The sequence below is a fragment of the Dipodomys spectabilis genome, unplaced genomic scaffold (genome assembly GCF_019054845.1).
Source record: "Dipodomys spectabilis isolate Male_0828 unplaced genomic scaffold, ASM1905484v1 ptg000021l, whole genome shotgun sequence".
In the NCBI taxonomy this organism is placed as follows: Eukaryota; Metazoa; Chordata; class Mammalia; order Rodentia; family Heteromyidae; genus Dipodomys; species Dipodomys spectabilis.
In genome coordinates, this window is record NW_024870698.1 from 2,792,098 (window position 1) to 2,810,038 (window position 17,941).

Consider the following 17,941-nt stretch of genomic DNA (forward strand, 5'->3'; position numbering starts at 1 on the left):
TACCTGTGGTGAGAAAGATTTGCATTTAAAAATTACCTTAGGGCTAAGGATGTAGCTCTGTGGTAAAGTGCATTCCTAACATGGGCAAAGCCCTGGGTTTGATCCCAGCACTACCAAAAAAAGGACAGAAAAGTGTCAAAGGAAAATCTTACTGGCATCTTGTCTTGTTTACATAATAAGTTTGCCTTTAATTTGTGAATTTCAAGCTTAATTATATTTCTCTCAAAATGACTTAAGTATATAATCAGCTATGTTTTATTTGTAGCTCTGATCAAACTTAATGTACACTTTCTATTTTCAGTCTTTTTCTTCCTTTAATTTTATCTTTATGGAAAAGCGATACAAATCACAACCATTTTGTTATTATCCAGTTATTTAAAGTTTTATTCAGAGAGCAGAAACGTCAACACTGCATAGAATTACATGTGTTTATAGGCCACTTGCTGGAGCAGCACCAAAGGGTTGAGAAGATATTTTTCCCACGGAAAGTTGCATTGAATCTCATCTAATTGTGTTGCTCTGGCAGGGAGAGGGTAAGAAGAGTCCCTGCAGGCTGGGAGCAGGATCAGCACCGAGAGCAGTTCAGTTCCAAGTCCCTTCAATTTGATCACAGTCCATGCACTGGCGATGCAACATATTCTGAGGCAAATGGTCCCAAACCAGAGGCCACAGGCATGGCCGACTCAGGAATAGACAGTCCAGGAGCCTTTGAAAGGCCCATGTTGGCACAATGGTCACTGCAACTGAGATGCATTGCAGAGCAAGGAAACACTGTAGAAAGTTCCAGTTGTACCGTCTTGGTTAGTCCTTGCAAAGCCCCTCGTGAGGTAGGTGTTATCCCGCTGTCTATCTCCACCTAGACCTTGGTGGTCAAGGCCTGCTGTCTATGCAAGCTAGAGTACATTCCTAGCAGGTTTTCATGTGTGTTTATTTGGATTGGATTGGCTTTTCTGTGTCTTTTGAACTTTGTTTTACTCCTCTTTCTTTTGAGGTTAGGTGTGCGTTTTGGAATTACATTATTTTACATAGCAACAACTTTTCAAGTGGAGGTTGACTAGTATCCTAAGGAAAATGGAAACCACTTTTCAAGCAGACTGGGAATCACTAAGGCTGACATACCACAAAGTGGAGCTCTGCAATACAGACACCTAGGAATACAGCGTGTCGTTAGGAAAGTTAGTAACATTGTCATCTGGGTATCTTATTTCTAATAGCAATACTTACACGAATGTGTGTCACAATGAAATTGGAAGTGTTAATACCAAAACTTCATTTTAGCTGTCATATGGAAATGATTATCAGCAAGTTATTTGGTTGGTTAGTTTTCCTTCATTCTGATGGTTTAAATGCTTTTCTGTCATCCTGTAATGCATTCCAAAGGTTGGCTTAGAAAGAAAAGTACTTGGTGAACCATTCCTGGTGTGCAGAGCCCTGCTTCTGCTGGGCCTCCTTGGCTTGGGTGGTTTCCCCCTCTTGTGGCCTAAAAACAAGCAAAAAGTGGTTTTGAGGAGTATTCTCTCTTCCAGGGAAAGATACTTCCTTCTTTCTTTCTTTTTTGTTGTAGTACAGTTAAAGGTCTTTAACTTTTGTTCTAATTCACTTTATTGTTGTTTCAGCAGTGATGTACAGCAAGGTTACATTGACGTATGTCAGGTAATGAGTACATTTCCTTTCCAATAATGCCATCTGTCCCCTCATTCTCTCCTGTCCCCCCTCCCATCTCCACCACAAGCTGTGTAGTTTGCTTCCATCAGTGTCAGTGCACTCTACCACTACGCCCTCCTCCACCCTCCCACAGATGTGCACGTGAGTGCACTGTATATAAGGTAAATACAGAGACATCAGAAAAAGAAAAACCAAATTAAGAAAAAAGACCTTTGCTTCCGTATCTTCAGAGTTCACTACAGTATGTATATTATTTTATATACATATGAAGAGATACTTGGGTATTGCGCCCTTGTGATTATATCCTCTTTTGGTGTCATTATATGTGAGTATCTAGGATTCTGTGTAGTTTGTCATATCATAGTGTGTTTTAAATCTAACTTCTGCATATCAGGGAGAACATGTACCGTTTGTCTCTCTGGTCTTGGTTTACTTTACTTAACATGATTAGTTCTAGTTCCATCCATTTCCCTGCAAATGATGTATTTTATTCTTTCTAATGGCTGTGTAAAATTCCATTCTATATAGGTAGCACATCATTTGGATCCACTCATCTATTGTGGGGCATCTGGGTTGTTTCCATATCTTGGCTATTGTGAATAGTGTGGCAATGACCATGGTTCATGATGCTCAGCGTAGATGCCAAGGAGTGGTATGGGTGGGTTGTAGGGAAGGTTTATGTTTAGTTTTTTGAGGAACTTCCAGACTGCTGTACAGAATGTTTGTACTAGTTTACATTCCCACCAACAGTGCAGTAGGGTTCTTGTCCCCCCACATCCCCACCAGCATTTGTTGCTAGAATCCAAAATGTTGTCCAATCTAATTGGTATATCCTTTACTCTTCAAAAGATATCTGCCTGTGGCCTGGCCATGAGTAGCTAAAAACAACTGTAAAAGTTGAGGTGTAGAGGGGGTATGTTGTTCCTGTTTCCACAACAGAAGAGTCTCTATTGTTTGCTTGTCCATTGTTTCCTTGAATTCTTAGTGGTTATTAATGAGGTATATTTTACAACATGCATTATTGATTGCAGGCACAAATTAGACAGCGAGCCCAATTTTAAAAAGTTAAAAACAAGCCAGGTGTGGTGTCAACCAGCTACAAGAGGTGAAGGTAAGAGACTCCCAGTCTGAAGCTGGGCAGGCCAAACCCAGCAACCAGTCTGAAAAGGAAGCTAGACAAAAGGGAATAGGGGTGTGACTCGCCTGCCTAGCAAACATGAAGCCCTGAGTTCAAACCTAGTGTCTGCCAATTATAAGCTCATACTTGTAATCATAGCTTCTCAGAAGGCTGAGATATGAGGACTGTGGTTTGAAGCCAGCCCAGGGAGGAAAGTCCATGAGTCTTACCTCCAGTTAACTACCAAAAAATCTAGAAGTGAAGTGTGGATCGAGTGGTTGAGTGCTTCCTTGAGCAAATAAGGTCAGAGATAGTGCTGAGGCCCTGAATTGAAGCCCTCGTACTAGCACACACAGACACACAGATTAAATAAATAAATACATGTAAAAACAACGGTTAATCAACAGTGCTAACATGTCTTTGACATTGTCCAAAAAGAAATATACTCAATACCTGACTTGTGAAACTAACCCCTCTGTACATCACCTTTATAATAATTTTTTAAAAAGAGAGACTCACTTTTCTGACCCAATCTTCCAGTCTTTAACTATAGTGTCATTTCTGCCAGACAGGGCTCCTTCTGCTATTCTTTCCATCTGCCCAAATGCCAGGCATTTAGCAGGTGCCAGAAAGGGTGCCTGTCCACACCCCCTAGAAGAACTGGAATAATACCCACTTACCCCTGCTTACCTCAGAGCAGTTTTTGCATCTAGAGCCTGGGCAGCTTTGTAAGGTCGGCTACAGCTGGGGCTGGGGTCCAAGCTGGGAGATTTAGTGATGGGAGGGGCATTGATCCTGGAGCTCAGATCTCCACTCAGAAAGTTCTTTGCATAGGAGGCAAGGTTTGGCACACTGACCACTCTGCTGGGCACCTCCTCCATCTTCTTTTTCTGTGTGTTAGTGGAAAATAACTGCTAGTACTTCTCCCAAATCACACTGCTGTCAAGTAAGTGAGGCCCACCCAGACAAAATTCAAAATTATATTATTTTTAAGGTTATCTTTCTCTTTCAGTGCTGGAACCCAATACTTTAAGCATTCTAGATAACTACTGTACACTGAGCCATATTCTCAGCACTTTGAACATATTTCTCCAATCTATTTTATGTTTGTAAAAGCACATGTTCAGTGCTGGGCGTCAGTAGCTACTCCTGTAATCCTAGCTACTCAGGAGGCTGAGATCTGAGGATCATGGTTCAAAGCCAGCCAGGGCAGGAAGCTCTATAAGACTCTTATCTCCAGTAACTACTCAGAAAACTGGGAGTGGCGCTGTGGCTCAAGTGGTAGAGTGCTCCCTTGAGCTGAAGAGCTGAGGGACCACGCCCAGGCCCAGAGTTCAAGCCCCACAACCAACCAAAAAAAACAAAAAAGCACATATTTACAGTCTCTTTATCCAGGTGCATACCTGGTGGTTCTTTTTTTGTTTTAAGAATTTGGAAGAGCATGTAATAATATCTTATACAGAGGCTGCCTAACCCATTCAGTAATATCTTTGAATGAAGCTTAATATTGTCAACACAAAGATATATTGAAAACTATAAATGCACTCTGTTGGTTCAGGTCACTTAAGTTTATTATCCTGTCAGCCGTGGAAAATACTTGGAGGATTATGAGTACCAATCTGGGGTTCTCTAGTCTTAAAACAAACCCAATCCTAACAACAGCAAACCGTGGTACCACTTGCAGGATATATGGTAGTACATTCCCCAGTTCCATTAAAAAAAAAAAAAGGCTGTGTGTGGTGGTACATTCAGGTAATTTATTCAGCTACTGGGAGGCATAGGTAGGAAAATCCTGGTCTGAGTCAGCCCCAGGTAAATATGTGAGATTTTATCCAAATAAAAACAACAGCAAAACATTTAAACTTAAAAGCAGAAGAGGGCTAGTGTGTCTCCAGTGAGAGAGCACCTGGCTGGCGAGTGGGAGGCCTGGGTTTCCCCCAGTACCACGCTCTTCCAAAGAAGGAAGTGGAAGCTACCAACCACTTCCCTACTTACCAGACAGGGTTGTTTTTGTTTTTGTTTTTTTTTCCTGTGGGTCCTGGGGCTTGAGCTCTGGGCCTGGGTGCTGTCCCTCAGCTCTTCAGCTCAAGGCTAGCACTCTACCACTTGAGCCAAAGTGCCACTTCTGGTTTTCTGCTGGTTAATTGAAGATAAGTCTCACGGACTTTCCTGCCTAGGCTGGCTTTGAACTCTGATCCTCAGATCTCAGCCTCCTGAGTAGCTAGGATTATAGGTGCCTGACCAGAGGTATTACATAGGAAAACAGATTCGTAGAAAATAATAGTGAAAAGGAGTAACAGTGGGCAGACCACACAAAATGCCCACTGTTGGTTAATACTTTGGACGGTTTATTTCCTGTGGGTCTTTTTGCAATGATGATTTATTTGAATATCCATCAATATACTACTGCTACTTTGAAGAGAAAGGAAGTAAGCAGATCTGTGTCACACATGAAAACCAAAGTGTATGGGGGCACCCAACAACTCACCTTCATGGAAGGGGTCAAATACCCTGGGTGCGGGTTGAAAGAGAAGGAGCGATTCCGATGGGACATCGTGCTGGGGAATGCAGCATAGTGAAATCTTCTCTCTTCCTAGGAAGCAAAGAACAGAATTTAAGTGAGCCTAAGAACAGGGCACTGGGAGCCATAGAGATGTTTCCAGATTAGAAGACTCAGTGGTATCCTGAGGAAATCAGTTCTTCCTAAAGTGACCCTGGCACTGGGTTTGACTTGAAAGGAGATGGCTAGGGAGGCGGAAGCTAACAAGACCAGGGGAGGGAGAGGAAGTCCATCAGGCAAGCTGCCAGCCTCTGAAGCTGGAAGTATCTTCACTCCCTTCCCTCTCTTGTGTAGAAAAGGGTGAGCAGATTTCTCAACGAGAGAAAAATACAAGCAGTCTTAGCCTTTGAAATCACAAGTCTATGCAGAATGTTACTTATTGAGGCAATGAAATAAACTCCCCCATACACTCCCACATGTACACCTTCTTTCCTTCTGGCCTTTCCTTTTGTCTTACATTTCTATCACTGTTGCTTTCTAATGTATGCGCAAGTACAGAGGTTAACACAACCCCTCTCTCACTTGGGCTATATGTGTGTGTCTTCTCTCAGTTTGTCCTTCTCCTGTGTTATTCTTAAAGCAAATTTGCTTTGCAGTTATACAAATTTGAATACCTTTTTCTAGTAGATGAAGGATTCTTTTTTAAAGAAAGAATTGTAATGAGTCCACCATTCCTCACAATTAGCAAGCCCTTCTTAATATGCTCTAAATATCAGTCGGGTCAAAGTAGGAGGCAACAAGGAGGTAAGGTGATCATGGGTGGAAGGAAGGAAAGACAATCCAAAGGAATGCTAGGCCTTGATGACTGGGAAAAAGAATCAGAGGTATTTGGAAATACTCTCTGAAGGAGCCTGGGGAATTGTTTTGCATTTAAAAATATGTGGTCATTTTTAATGAAAGGAGGATTACTAAATGATAAATCTGATTGATTCTACTAATATCCCATGTCAAGTCATTCCAGATTTTTCTCAGGTTTTCTACTAGGCTAAAAAAAAAAAAAAAAGAATCAGCTGGGCACCAGTACCTCATGTTTATACTCCTAGCTACTTAGGAGACTGAGATCTGAGCATCACAGTTTGAAGCCAGCCTGAGCAGGAAAGTCCATGAGGCTCTTACATCCAATAACCACTCAACAACCAGAAGCAGAGCTGTGGCTCCAGTGGTAGAGCATTAGCCTTGAACGAAAGAGCTCAGGGAGAGTGCCTAGGCCCTGAATTCAAGCCACATGACTGCCAAAAACATCAAGCAAATATTATTGTCCTTTGATTTTCCTATATCAATTTTTTTTTTTTTTTTTTTTTTTTAAGAAAACTTGACAGAGTTTTATTAAGTAAACAGACAAGGAAACAAAGACAAAAAGCTGACAAACAGAAGGGCAGGGGCACACTAGCAGAGTGTGGGTGCTCTCTCATAGGGACACAAAGACACATAGAAAGACACATACACAGACACATACAAGGAGACACCCCAGAGAGACACCTCCTATATCAATTTTTAAGGAGTGCTTTTTAATACTAGAAAAAAAAAAAACAGAAGGACGAGTCTTCATAAGGCCAAATGTTAGGCTGTTAGCCATGCGCCTGGTGTACAGTAAGCCCCAGGCCCCCGCTATGCACCCAGAGGTTTGCAGGTGGTAGCTGACGGCCCTGCCTCATGCTGCCGCCTCACCGTGAGCTGCTTGATGATCTCCTCCCTCTCCTTCAGGCGAGTCTGCAGACGGCCTATGAGCTGCAGGTCCTCCGGCCTCGATACTCCCTTTCCTGGCTTCTCTCCGCAGTCTTTCAGTCTGTTCAGGGCAGACAAGCAGTTACTACAGCAGCTACTCAACAAGGCAAAGGGAGACCAAGTGCTCAACCTAGGATGCGGTGGTTGCTCAGGATGGGATGTTGTGTTGGCTCAGCTCAGCCAACCTGCTGTGGAGGTAGAATTCAGGGTACCAGGCGTCAGGCCCTAGAAGCCAAAGACTCATGTGTGCACATGGATGTTGCATGCCACCAGGGATGCAAGAGCTGGGGATGTTGCTAGAAGACCTGGGAAGAAAATGCTGGATGGACAACAGCCGAGTCCTCTCCCTATCTATGTTGAGGTGGCTCTGGCGCCATCTCCTGGGCACATAGGGTGCAACATGAGCTTGTCTTCTCTGAGCAGAGGAGAAAGTGGGACCCACAGTCCCCTTTAGCTTCTGGGGGAGAAGAAGGGCTTTGCTGCAGCTGATCTACACTGTAGTTAAGAAGCTAGGGTTTGCAGAACATTACAAGTCAGGATAGAGTAAAGACATTTGAACATACTTGTTCACTGTTGGATTATTCACAAGAGCCAAGTTATATAAACAGCCCAGATAAATAGATCAAGAAAATGTAGAACATATATACAATGGAATTTTTTTCTCATCAATTAGAAAGAATAATATATCATTTGCAGGGAAATGGATGGACCTAGAAGAAATTATATTAAGGGCTGGGAAGGTGGCCCAGTGGTAGAGTGCTTGCCTTGCATGCATGAGGCCCTGGGTTCAATTCCTCAGCACCACATAAGCAAAAAGAAAAAAGTCAGAAGTGGCTCTGTGGCTCAAGTGGTAGAGCGCTAGCCTTGAGCTGAAGAGCTGAGGGACAGCGCCCAGGCCCAGAGTTCAGGCCCCACAACCGGACCCCCCAAAAAATAAGAAATTATATTAAGTGAAGCAAGCCAGGCTTGGAGAGAGAAAACCATACATTTTCTCTCATGTGTGGAAGCTAGATCTAAAATACAAATATGCATGATAACATATACAGGGTTCAATACATTTACACACAAACTGACTAAAGGATGGTATACTTAAGGGAAGAATCCGAAGGCATAACTCCTCTGAACAACTAATATGCTGCTTACCAACATGAATACAGGAAGTAGAAACATGGTTTTTTTTGAGGGGTGAGAAATGGAGGAAGAGCAAAGGAATGGAGGGAGAAAGGACAAAAAAATAAATCATTATATTTGATGTACACAATGTAAAAAACAGTCTACATTTGAGAGTAGAGACGAGGGTGGAAATGGGGGTGAGCAAAGGAAGGGGTGACAACTGACCAAGAAGCCTGGTACTCAGAACCTGACTTATGGAATTGTAGCCCCTTTGTACAACTACAAAGTACTAACAATAAATGTGCTAGGGTTTGGGGTGAGACTCCCAGCTCAAGTCCTGGCTGTGCATTTTTCTAGCATAACATTTCACCCATGAGCTTCAGTCCTTTTTAAAATGGTTGTGAAACTTGGTTGGTTGTGAGGGCTCAATGAGACCGTGGCTGGCTGGCACAGAGCAAGCGCCCATTGGATGTAGACTGGTAAAATCTTTCATGGCAGCTTTTGGCTGAGTAGTTTTGCACTCAAAGGCAGTGAGCACACACGCTACTGTGGGTCAGACATGTGTCCTCAAGTTCACTTCATGCTGTGTAATTGGGCAAGTGGTTTCACTTGTCTGTATCCAGCTCGCTCGCTGCAGTCACTTCCTAAGTGGTCTCCCTGTCAATCATCCTCTTCTCTTAGCTTTATCATCACTTAGCAACCAGAAGTGATCCTGTTAAAGCTAAGTCATTCCTGCCCAAAGCCTCCCAGTGGCTTCTCAAACACTCAGGGCTGACCCAAACACCTTTGCTTTCAGGGCAGGATTCCTTCACCCTCCTCACCTCCTACCACTCGCAGCTCACTCACTTACTCCATTCAATACATGAGCCTTCTAGTTGTTTTCAGCCACGTGTTCCCAGACCCTTGCACTTGCTGGTCCTTCATATGGCTCTCCGAGACATGCAGTTGCTTTGCCTCTTTGTACCTCCTCAGAGAGGTCTTCCTGCGTACCTTTGTACCCCTCTACACTCGGGCCCTGATTTTCTTCTAGCACTTTCACCATGTGGTATGAGGGTAACACTCACTTGTCTCCTTATTTCTTGTCTGAATAAACATTTAATATTTATGAGCACTATGAAAACAAGGTCTTTGTGTTTTGCTATAATCAAGAGCCTAAAATACTACCTGGCACACAGTGAGCTCTTAAAAGATATGTGCTGAATGAACATAGGAATTCATGCACACATGTACAGGGACCTCTTTTCTTCATCTGTTGAAGAATAACAATTTCCATCTTGAAAGACAGTGAAGGTTTGGGGAGATAATATATGTTAGGACTGACAGAAACGCGGTTTTTAGAAGTAGCCCAGATCCTGGTGATTTCTTCTGTAAGGGGTGAATGTACCCCAAGGCATTATTGATTCTTACAGATTCCCACTGCTCTGCAGCCTCATGAAATTGTTCTTGTGTGCCTAGAAACAAAGGACTTCCTGGAACTTGAAACTTGTGGATTTCAAACCAGGAACATGTAGAGACCCTAGGAGACGCTGATATCCCCACAAATGGTAAATCTGCTAGTCTCTTCCAACCCAGGGCCCATGGTCATACTCACTCAGCCTCCAGGGCAGCCAGCCGGGCCTGGAGTCGGGCCTGGGCCCCACTAAAATCAGCCACCATGGCCTGCATCTCCTTCCGGTGCTCCTGGCGAAGTGCCTCCACCTCCCTGGCCCTCTGAGCTTGCTGGTCCTCCTCTAGCAACCTGTGGTGGACAGATGCACGTTCAGGCTGGCCCAGGCTCAAGGGCTGAGTCCCTTGAGTCTTTAGGGTTTATTACCTTCTCTGCTGACAGACTGGCCTAATTGGGGGACCCCTGAGTTGAGGATTACAGCCTAAGGTCCATGTCCCCATAAGAAGGAAAGCTGGATCTTTGAGTTATGGGGACCTCCTCTCAACAAACTCCCTGGCCATTCCACATCTGTGGAAAAGAAATCCAAAAGGAGAGCCACCTTCTGGGAGTAAATGGAGAACAGACCTGGAAGGAGCCCCAGAAAACATGTTCCCCACGAGGCAGCTGGAACGGTCTCACGAAGGCCTGGGAGACCACTGGTCCATGATCAGATGGGGTTTGAGAATATCCCTTAGGGCCAGCTGCAGCGACCACGCTTGTTCTTGATCACTTCCAGCTGTGCGGCTGACAATGGGCAGTGTCCTCTGCTGTTCAATGGCAGTGACACTGGTCTCCACGTTACAGGATCACTGCATGAGTCTAGAGGACCCCCAGAGTACAAAAGATGTATCCAACCACCGGCCATCATTGTTTCAACCCCCAGGTGTGGCCCTCAGAAATCACTGCTTAGCTTGTACAATATATTTTTCCCGCAGAGAGGAACACTGCTTTCCCGACTTAGAAGGGAAGGTAACTCAAAGTAGTGATGATACTCCACCCAGGCCCATCTCTTTCTAGGGAATTGCCCAGGGCCATACAGCAGGTCATTAACTGAATCTACAAGATACCGCTCTTCTCAGTGAGCTCAGGACAGCTCCCTTGAGAGGGAGCCCCATGACCTAATCTTAGATGGGGCTTCAGTTATACCAAGACATGATCTTGGTAGGGAGCTGCTCCCCATCTACAGCCTAGAACTCAGAATGGTCACGTTCCTGGGACAGTGCTCCTGCCCATCCCTACCTGTTACTTGAGCCTGGGACTTGAGTCCCAGTTACTTGAGTCCCAGTTACTTGAGTCCCTCAGCTCCTGCAACCAGAGTGGGCCTTGAGTTCAGATTTTTTCAAAGTTCATTTTGATAAGTATTATTTTATCAGATGCACCGAGGCATGTTGCACCTTCATGTTCCTCCTCTAAAATCCTTTGGCCTTGCTGTGTGCAAATGTCTAGAGTACTAGAGTTCCGATTTTTAACAAAGCTCTCATGGGGCGTCTCAGCCTGGGAACCTGGGTCCCAGGGTTCCATGTCTATAGGACACCCTTTCTTTTAATGATCTTAACCTGTGTGCTAGGCAATGTTCTTCCACAGGCCTGGAGAAGGTAGGAAACATGCCCAAGGATATGCTTAAGAGGCAGAATTAAAACAGATCAAAGTAAGAACCCAGCTGTCCTACACCTACTGGTGATGGGAAGCCACTTATGTGAGTCCCGCAGAACTGCTTTCCTCTCTTCCATAAAGAAGTGTTGGGAAGGGTAAAGGAATCAGCATAGCCAAAGCCCAAAGCAGTTTTGGGCTCATGCAACAGGGTTCAACATACGTAGCTAACAAATAACAGGAGGGAGGGGGGAAACAATCCAGGATCTTCCAGACATTAAAATGACGAAAGAAAGAAAAGAAAAGAACGAAAAGAAAGAGAAGGAAGGAAAGAAGAAAAGAGAGAGAGGAGAAAGAGAGGGAGGAAGGAAGGAAGGAAGGAAGGAGAGGAGAGGAGAAATCAACTTCATCCTTGAGGCTGGGACCTTTTCAGAAACTGAGATGAAGTCCAGGAATCCGTTTACAGGAGACGCCTCGGGCAGGGCGGAGGCCCGGGCCGGTCGGGGCCCACAGCCCGGGGGGTGGGGAGGGGGGGGGTGGCCGGCTCACCCATGTGAACTACCCCACCGCCCTGCTCTTCTGGCCCAGTTGTTCTGGGCCAAGCCCCCGAGGTCTGGGGGATCTAGACGTCCCAGAACATGGGAACTGCTCAAGATCCAAGGAGCCTGCGGGAGACCGAGGCCCACGCACCTGCGCTGGTCGCGGAGCTGCAGCGCCTCCTGCTGGTGCTGCTCCGCCTCGGCGCGCAGCCGCAGCAGGGCCTCCTGCAGCCGGGCGAGCTCCTCCTCGCGAAGCTGGTGCGCCGCCGCGCTCGGGGCCTGGCCGGCGGAGGCGCGGGTCAGGTCCAGGGCCTCTGCGTCCTGAGCAGAAGACCGGGGTTCTCAGGATCGGGCGAGGCAGACACGACACAGGGAACAGAGATGGAACGCAGCCCAGCGTGGGCCCAAACCAGGCTCCTGGCTGCTCTGCTCTGCTCTTTCTCCTCCCTCCCTCCCTCCCTCCCTCCCTCCCTCCATCCCCCCCCCCCCCCCCCCCCGCCCCATCTCTCTCTGCCAGTCCTGGGGCTTGAGCTCAGGGCCTGGGCGCTGTCCCGAGCTTCTCTTGCTCGAGGCGAACACTCTACCCCTTGAGCCACAGCACCGCTTCCAGCTTTTTCTGTGTGGTACTGAGGACTCGAACCCAGGGCTTCATGCATGCTAGGCAAGCACTCTCCCACGACGCATCTTCCCAGCCCACATCTGCTCTCGTGGTTATTCGTTTTTTTCTTTTTTGCGGATCCCTGGAGGGCTCTTTGAGGATTATTCTTCACGTCCCTAGAACTGGCTGAGCCAGTGCCCTGGGAGCTTCAGGGTGGAGGGTTTTAGCGCTTGGTGGGTGAGCTGTTCGCAGGAGCAGGCCTCCTGCTGGGGGGAAGCTGGGCCGGAGGAGCAGGGGGGTGGCCAGGCAAGGGTGTGGTCATGAGCAAGCCAGAGCCAGAGAGGGGACCAGGCAGGGAGACAGCCTGTGGCCAGCAGTAGTGGCTTTTCTTTCTCTTTCTTCTTTTTCCCTTTTCCTCTGCTCCCTCCCCTCTCTTCCTCCCTTTCTCCGTCCTCCCTTCTTTCCTATCCTTCCTCACTTTCTCTCTTTTGCTTACATGCTTCTTCCTTCCTTCCTTCCTTTCTCTCTCTCTCTCTCTCTCTCTCTCTCTCTCTCTCTCTTTCTTTCCTTTTCTTTCTCCCCCCTCCTTTTCATGTCATAACTAGAGCTTGAGCTCAGAGCCTGGGCATTGTCCCTTAGCTTTTTCACTCAAGGCGGGGGCTCTAGCACTTGAGTCACATCTTTACTTCTGACTTTTTGGTGATTAATTGGTGAAAAGTCTCATGGACTCTTCCCTGCCTGGGTTGGGTTTGAACCATGATCCTCAGATCTCAGCCTCCTGAGTAGCTAGAGTTCCAGGTATGAGCCACCTGCGCCTAGCTAGTGGAGGCTTTTTGATGCCAGTCTGGAGGTCATTTGGAGCTTATGTCAGTGGGAGCCACTAATGTTTTTATACAAAATCGTGCTAGGACAATGAGAAGTACAAAATGTCATGTCAAAACCAGCTTTACAATGTCGGTGGGGGGGGGGGGTATGATTGGGTGGGGGGTAGGGGGGAGGCTGGGAAGGGAGGTGAAGGGTAAACAAAGGAGGAGGCTGCAATGCTTGGTAAGAAATGTATGCATTATCCTGCCCATGTAATTGTAACCCCTCTGTACAGTATGTTCTCAAATAAAATAAAATTAAATTTAAAAAAAAATCGTGCTAGGCATCATCTGGATATCTGAAGCAGTTTGTGGTAAGATGGAGGAGAGAAGCCAGGACTACTAGGAGGTCACTGTGCTGCTGGCTAGAGCAGAAACTGTGGGCCTGCAGGGAAGGGGCTGGTGGGTGAAGTCTGAGCAGGAAGTTGAGAAGAGTCCTACAGAACCTGGCTGTGGAGGCTCCTCCTCCACAGACCCCTTGCTGGGGGTTTCTCTAAGGAGGTTTCTGAGAAATTCTTCTGCAGACCAAGGTGTGGTTTGTTGTCTAGAGGCTATTCTGGCACCTACACTTCAAGATGATATGAATCTTAACTATAAATAAGGTATAACACTAAGACCCCAGTTTTGCCTTTCAAGGGTGGGAATCTGCAGGAGGCAGCCCCACATGCATAGCTTTCTATTCAGCTCTTTGGGTTTATGACTCGTCTAATTAGCCAGAGGGTTCTATCCAAGTTGGTGCCCGGGAGGTCTGGCTTCTTCATGACAGAAGAGCTACTAGCAAACCCCTTTGCCATCCCATGGGAAATGCCAGTTGTAGGGTGAAGTCTGATGCTCCCTCAGTCAAATTAGGGGTTTGGGTCTAGATGGGTGATGGTCAGACTTTTCACTCATATATTTGTCTCTAGTTGCAGGCGGCCAACTATCCCCTGAGCTGTGGGCGATGAGCCCCACTTGGGGCTCGTCCCATATAGTGAATCCAGCCCTTGGAGCTCATCTTCTATGTGGCCACTCACTGTGGTCCACTCACTGTGCTGGCCCAGGAGGGGGATGGTGAGGGTAGGGCCAGGGCGCTCACCTCTGTGTTCTCAGTGTGGTCCTCACTGTTTTCTGGACACGGGTTGATGACCTGCTGTCTCCTCAAGCTCCCCAGAGCCCTCAGCTCAGCCCGCAGCACCTCCAGGTCCTTCTGGTACTCAGAGCAGGCAGCTCGCTGCTCTGACAGCTCCTGCCTGAGCGACTCTGGAAGAGAAAGACCAACAGGAGGTCATAGTCAAGGCTGAAGTCTGCCTTGCAGACCATCCTGGGTTACGGTTGGCATCTGAAGGCTGGGGAATGAATTCACTAAGTGTATTCCAAGAAACTGTTCTCATTCGGGCTCTACAACCATCTAATCTGGTTGGTGTTATCCTCCATTACAGCTCCATTTTACAACAAGCACCTGGAGAGGGTGAGTCAGATGCCCAGAACTTCACAGCTATTTCCTGGTGACTTGGGACTCAGTTTCTCTGAATCACCTCCTGGGACACTGATGTTGGTTGGGATGGGTAGCAGTTAGGGTGGGCCAGCCTGAGCCCTCCCTTATAGAAGGCCACATCCTGAGGCAATAGCAAGCCTCACCTCCCACGTCAAGGAACAAGGGGAAGAACGGGGACTTATCAGATGACCTAAGGACCTCCTTTGAGGCTCAGAACCTCAGGCCGGAAGTCCTGAAATCCATGTCAACTGTAGGGACATTCTCCTTGCCAGGGCAGGGGCCTTGGCTGGATGATGGAAGTGGGAGATAGAATGCCAACCCATCTGGACTAAATCTGGAACCATGCAGGAGAAATTTACTCAGGGGAACACTCATCAGAGCCCTACCAGGTGAAACTTTTTTTTAATCACAATTATTTTGCATACTGTGAAACTTGTCCAAGGTCACATAGCTACTGAGTGTCAGAATAGGCTTGGAGCCCAGGCAGTCTGGCTGCAGAGATCTTAATTGGCTCCCTTAGGCTCCATAGTGCTTCACGTGAGTTGTGTGTTTCATGTGGAAATGCAAGAGGTACTGCATTTCATGCTGGGGAAAACGGGGTGGGCAGAGGGAGAAGCAGGAACAAGTAGGTGCTGAGTGGCCTCAGTTTCCCCAGTTGGCAAGAAATCTTGAGAATGAAGACAGGAAATTGATGCAACACCATGAGGCTCTTAGAAAGGCTCAGAACTGTGCTATATTGAATAGTAACTGTATATGCAGGCACTGAGCTCACACCAAATGCTAGGTACACTGTATTTAATAGATTATTAAATCTACACTGTAACCCTACAAGGTAGAAACAATGGCAGCTCCTTTTTGTAGAACAGGAACCGGAGGCTCAGGGAACTCATCTAGATTCACAGTGGCGTGGGAGCAGAGCCAGAACTGTTCAGCTTGGCTGCCAGAGCCCTGGGCCCTGTTCTATGTGCTAATGGTCTTATTGGCGGGCCCTGCAGGAGACTGGGTCCCCCATATCGGGGGAGTTTTACCCAGCAGCAGGGTCTGCTGCGCTTGCATCCTCTCCCGCTCCTCTTGCAGCTCTTGCCTGGCCTTGTCCTCCAAGGCCTTTAGCTCCAGCAGGTGGGCCTGGTGTTGAATCTGGAGGCTGTGGCTGGATTCCTTCTTCACACGTTCCTCTGTGGCCTGAGAGCAGAAGCAGCAGAAAGCAGGCATCAGGCTACAGGTGATGGTCTAGCAATGGCCTTCCACAGCAGTCATTTTGTACCATCCACAGCTGATTGGTCCAGAGTGGACACGTGCGCTAGGATGGGCCAGTCAGAATTCTTTCTTTGGGAATTTGGTGTTCAGATGTGGGGAAGAAAGGGTGTAAGAAAGAAGGGCACAGATGAAATCTGCCACTGCCGATTTAACATGCTCAGGAGCACTGAAGTGAGCAACTTACATCTTCCAGGACAACTGGGGGGAGGCACCCATCTGCTAGGAGGTACGAAAGTAACCACTAGGATGTTTATGTCCGGAACCCTGGAAACCAAATATGTTGCCTTGCAAGGAAAAGCATGCAGATATGACTGATTAAGTTGAGGATGTTGGGGTGGGAGATTACTCTGAATTTTCTAGGTGAATCTCAGTCACAAGATTCATTATAAGAGGGATGCAGGAATGTCATTTGGAGATGATCTGATGGTGGAAGCAGAGGAGAAAACAGAAGAAGAGATCTGGAGTTGCTACACAGTTGGCTTTGAAATATATCAGGAGCCAGGAACCAAGGAATCCAGACAGCCTCTAGAAGCTGGAAAAGCCAAAGAAAGAAATTCGTCCCGAGAGCCTTTAGGAGGAATTCAGTCCTGCAAAGGACCTCGACTTTAGAAATTTGAATCTACAGAACTGTCAGCTAATTAATTTGTGCTGTGCTAAGACACTTAAATTGTGGTAACTTGTTGCTGCAGCAATGTCAAACTAATTGAGTCCTTCTGCTCCTCTCCCTTCCCTTCCACTCCCCTCCTTTTCCCTACCCATCTCTCTCCTTACCTCCTCTCCACTTCCCTCCTCTCTCCTCCCCTCCCCTCTCCACTTCCCTTCCCCTCTCCCCTCCCCTCCTCTCCTCTCCTTCCTGTACTCTCCTCTCCCTTCCCCTCCCCTCCCCTTTTTTCCCCTCCCCTCCCCTCTCCTCCCCTCTCCTTTCCTTTCCTTCCCTCCTCTCCTCTCCCTGTCCATTCCCCTTCCCTCCCCTTGGCAGTGGAGCTTCACAAGCCCACCAGGGGACACTCAACAACCCTAAAGCCAACTCAGTAACTGACCCCCAACAGGCTGCCATATGCACGTGGGCTTACTATGCCCACAGGAAACTCAGCCCATCAAACTCCCTGCACTTCCCTGGCTTAGAGAACCCTGATGGGTGACATTTGTATTCCCAGGGAAGTGGATATGAAAAGGGTTATCAAGGTTGGCAAAGTCTCTCTGGCCATGTGGCTCTGCATTTGTTTACATAGAGATGACCACAGATTCAGGCCAGCGGCCGTCTGGCTCCGAGGACAGACAGGACGCCACAGCTGGGGTTTCACAATGCGCTGGAGACGCATCCTCACCAGGCCCTCTAGCCCCAACGGCGGTCTAGATACTGCAAGTGTTCCACTCCTCTCTCCGTGTTCCATACAGTGTACAGCCTCTTTTCACTCTGTTGCCCAAAGACCCTGACACGCAAGTGAGGAGTGGACCTTTAGAAACCAGAGCCCTTGTCCTTCCCCTAGCCTGAGCACTTCATGTGCATTACTTCTTGATCTCCACCATCCCATAGGATACACTCTATTATTTGTCATTTTATAAATGAGGAAACTTAGGCACAATGGAGCTCGTGTTCTATCTGAGCTCTGACACTTCTAAAGGGGCAGATTCAGAACAGGAACTCTGCAGCTCACTCTTAACCACAGTGCTGTACGAGAAGTGACCAAATGTCTGCTGTCCTGTTTGGCAATGACGCCTATGAGTCTGGATGATGAAGACCCCCTAAACCTGGTAACAGATTCTTCAGGGTCTCCAAGGGGGCAGGGTACCCTGCTCCTGAGACCCTCCTCCTTCATTGAAGATCCAGAACCTCAGGGCTTCCCCCACCACCCTATAATGGATTGGGGTGTGAAACCCAGAAGAAAAAAACCCCTGGAAAACAACAACAACAACAACAAAAAAAGCCAGAGGATATAGTGTCTGGCAAGACTGAATACTATACTAAGTCAAGAAAGCATGTATGTTCTTTTTCTTCTAGCATTCCCTGCCT

The 17,941-nt window shown here is 47.1% G+C and overlaps 1 protein-coding gene across 1 annotated transcript in view; it reads right to left on the bottom strand.

The window, feature by feature from the left end:
* Positions 1–352: 352 nt before the first annotated feature.
* Positions 353–17,941, bottom strand: part of Fam184b (family with sequence similarity 184 member B) — an 80,445-nt gene continuing 62,856 nt past the window's right edge. The window contains exons 9-16 of the mRNA XM_042674786.1: positions 15,699–15,852; positions 14,272–14,435; positions 11,887–12,047; positions 9,772–9,918; positions 7,011–7,128; positions 5,271–5,375; positions 3,473–3,672; positions 353–1,480 (exon numbers count right to left, since the gene is read on the bottom strand). Of these exons, the coding sequence (XP_042530720.1) occupies positions 1,387–1,480; positions 3,473–3,672; positions 5,271–5,375; positions 7,011–7,128; positions 9,772–9,918; positions 11,887–12,047; positions 14,272–14,435; positions 15,699–15,852 (1,143 nt within the window). The 3' untranslated portion in view covers positions 353–1,386. The remainder of the gene's footprint in view (positions 1,481–3,472; positions 3,673–5,270; positions 5,376–7,010; positions 7,129–9,771; positions 9,919–11,886; positions 12,048–14,271; positions 14,436–15,698; positions 15,853–17,941) is intronic.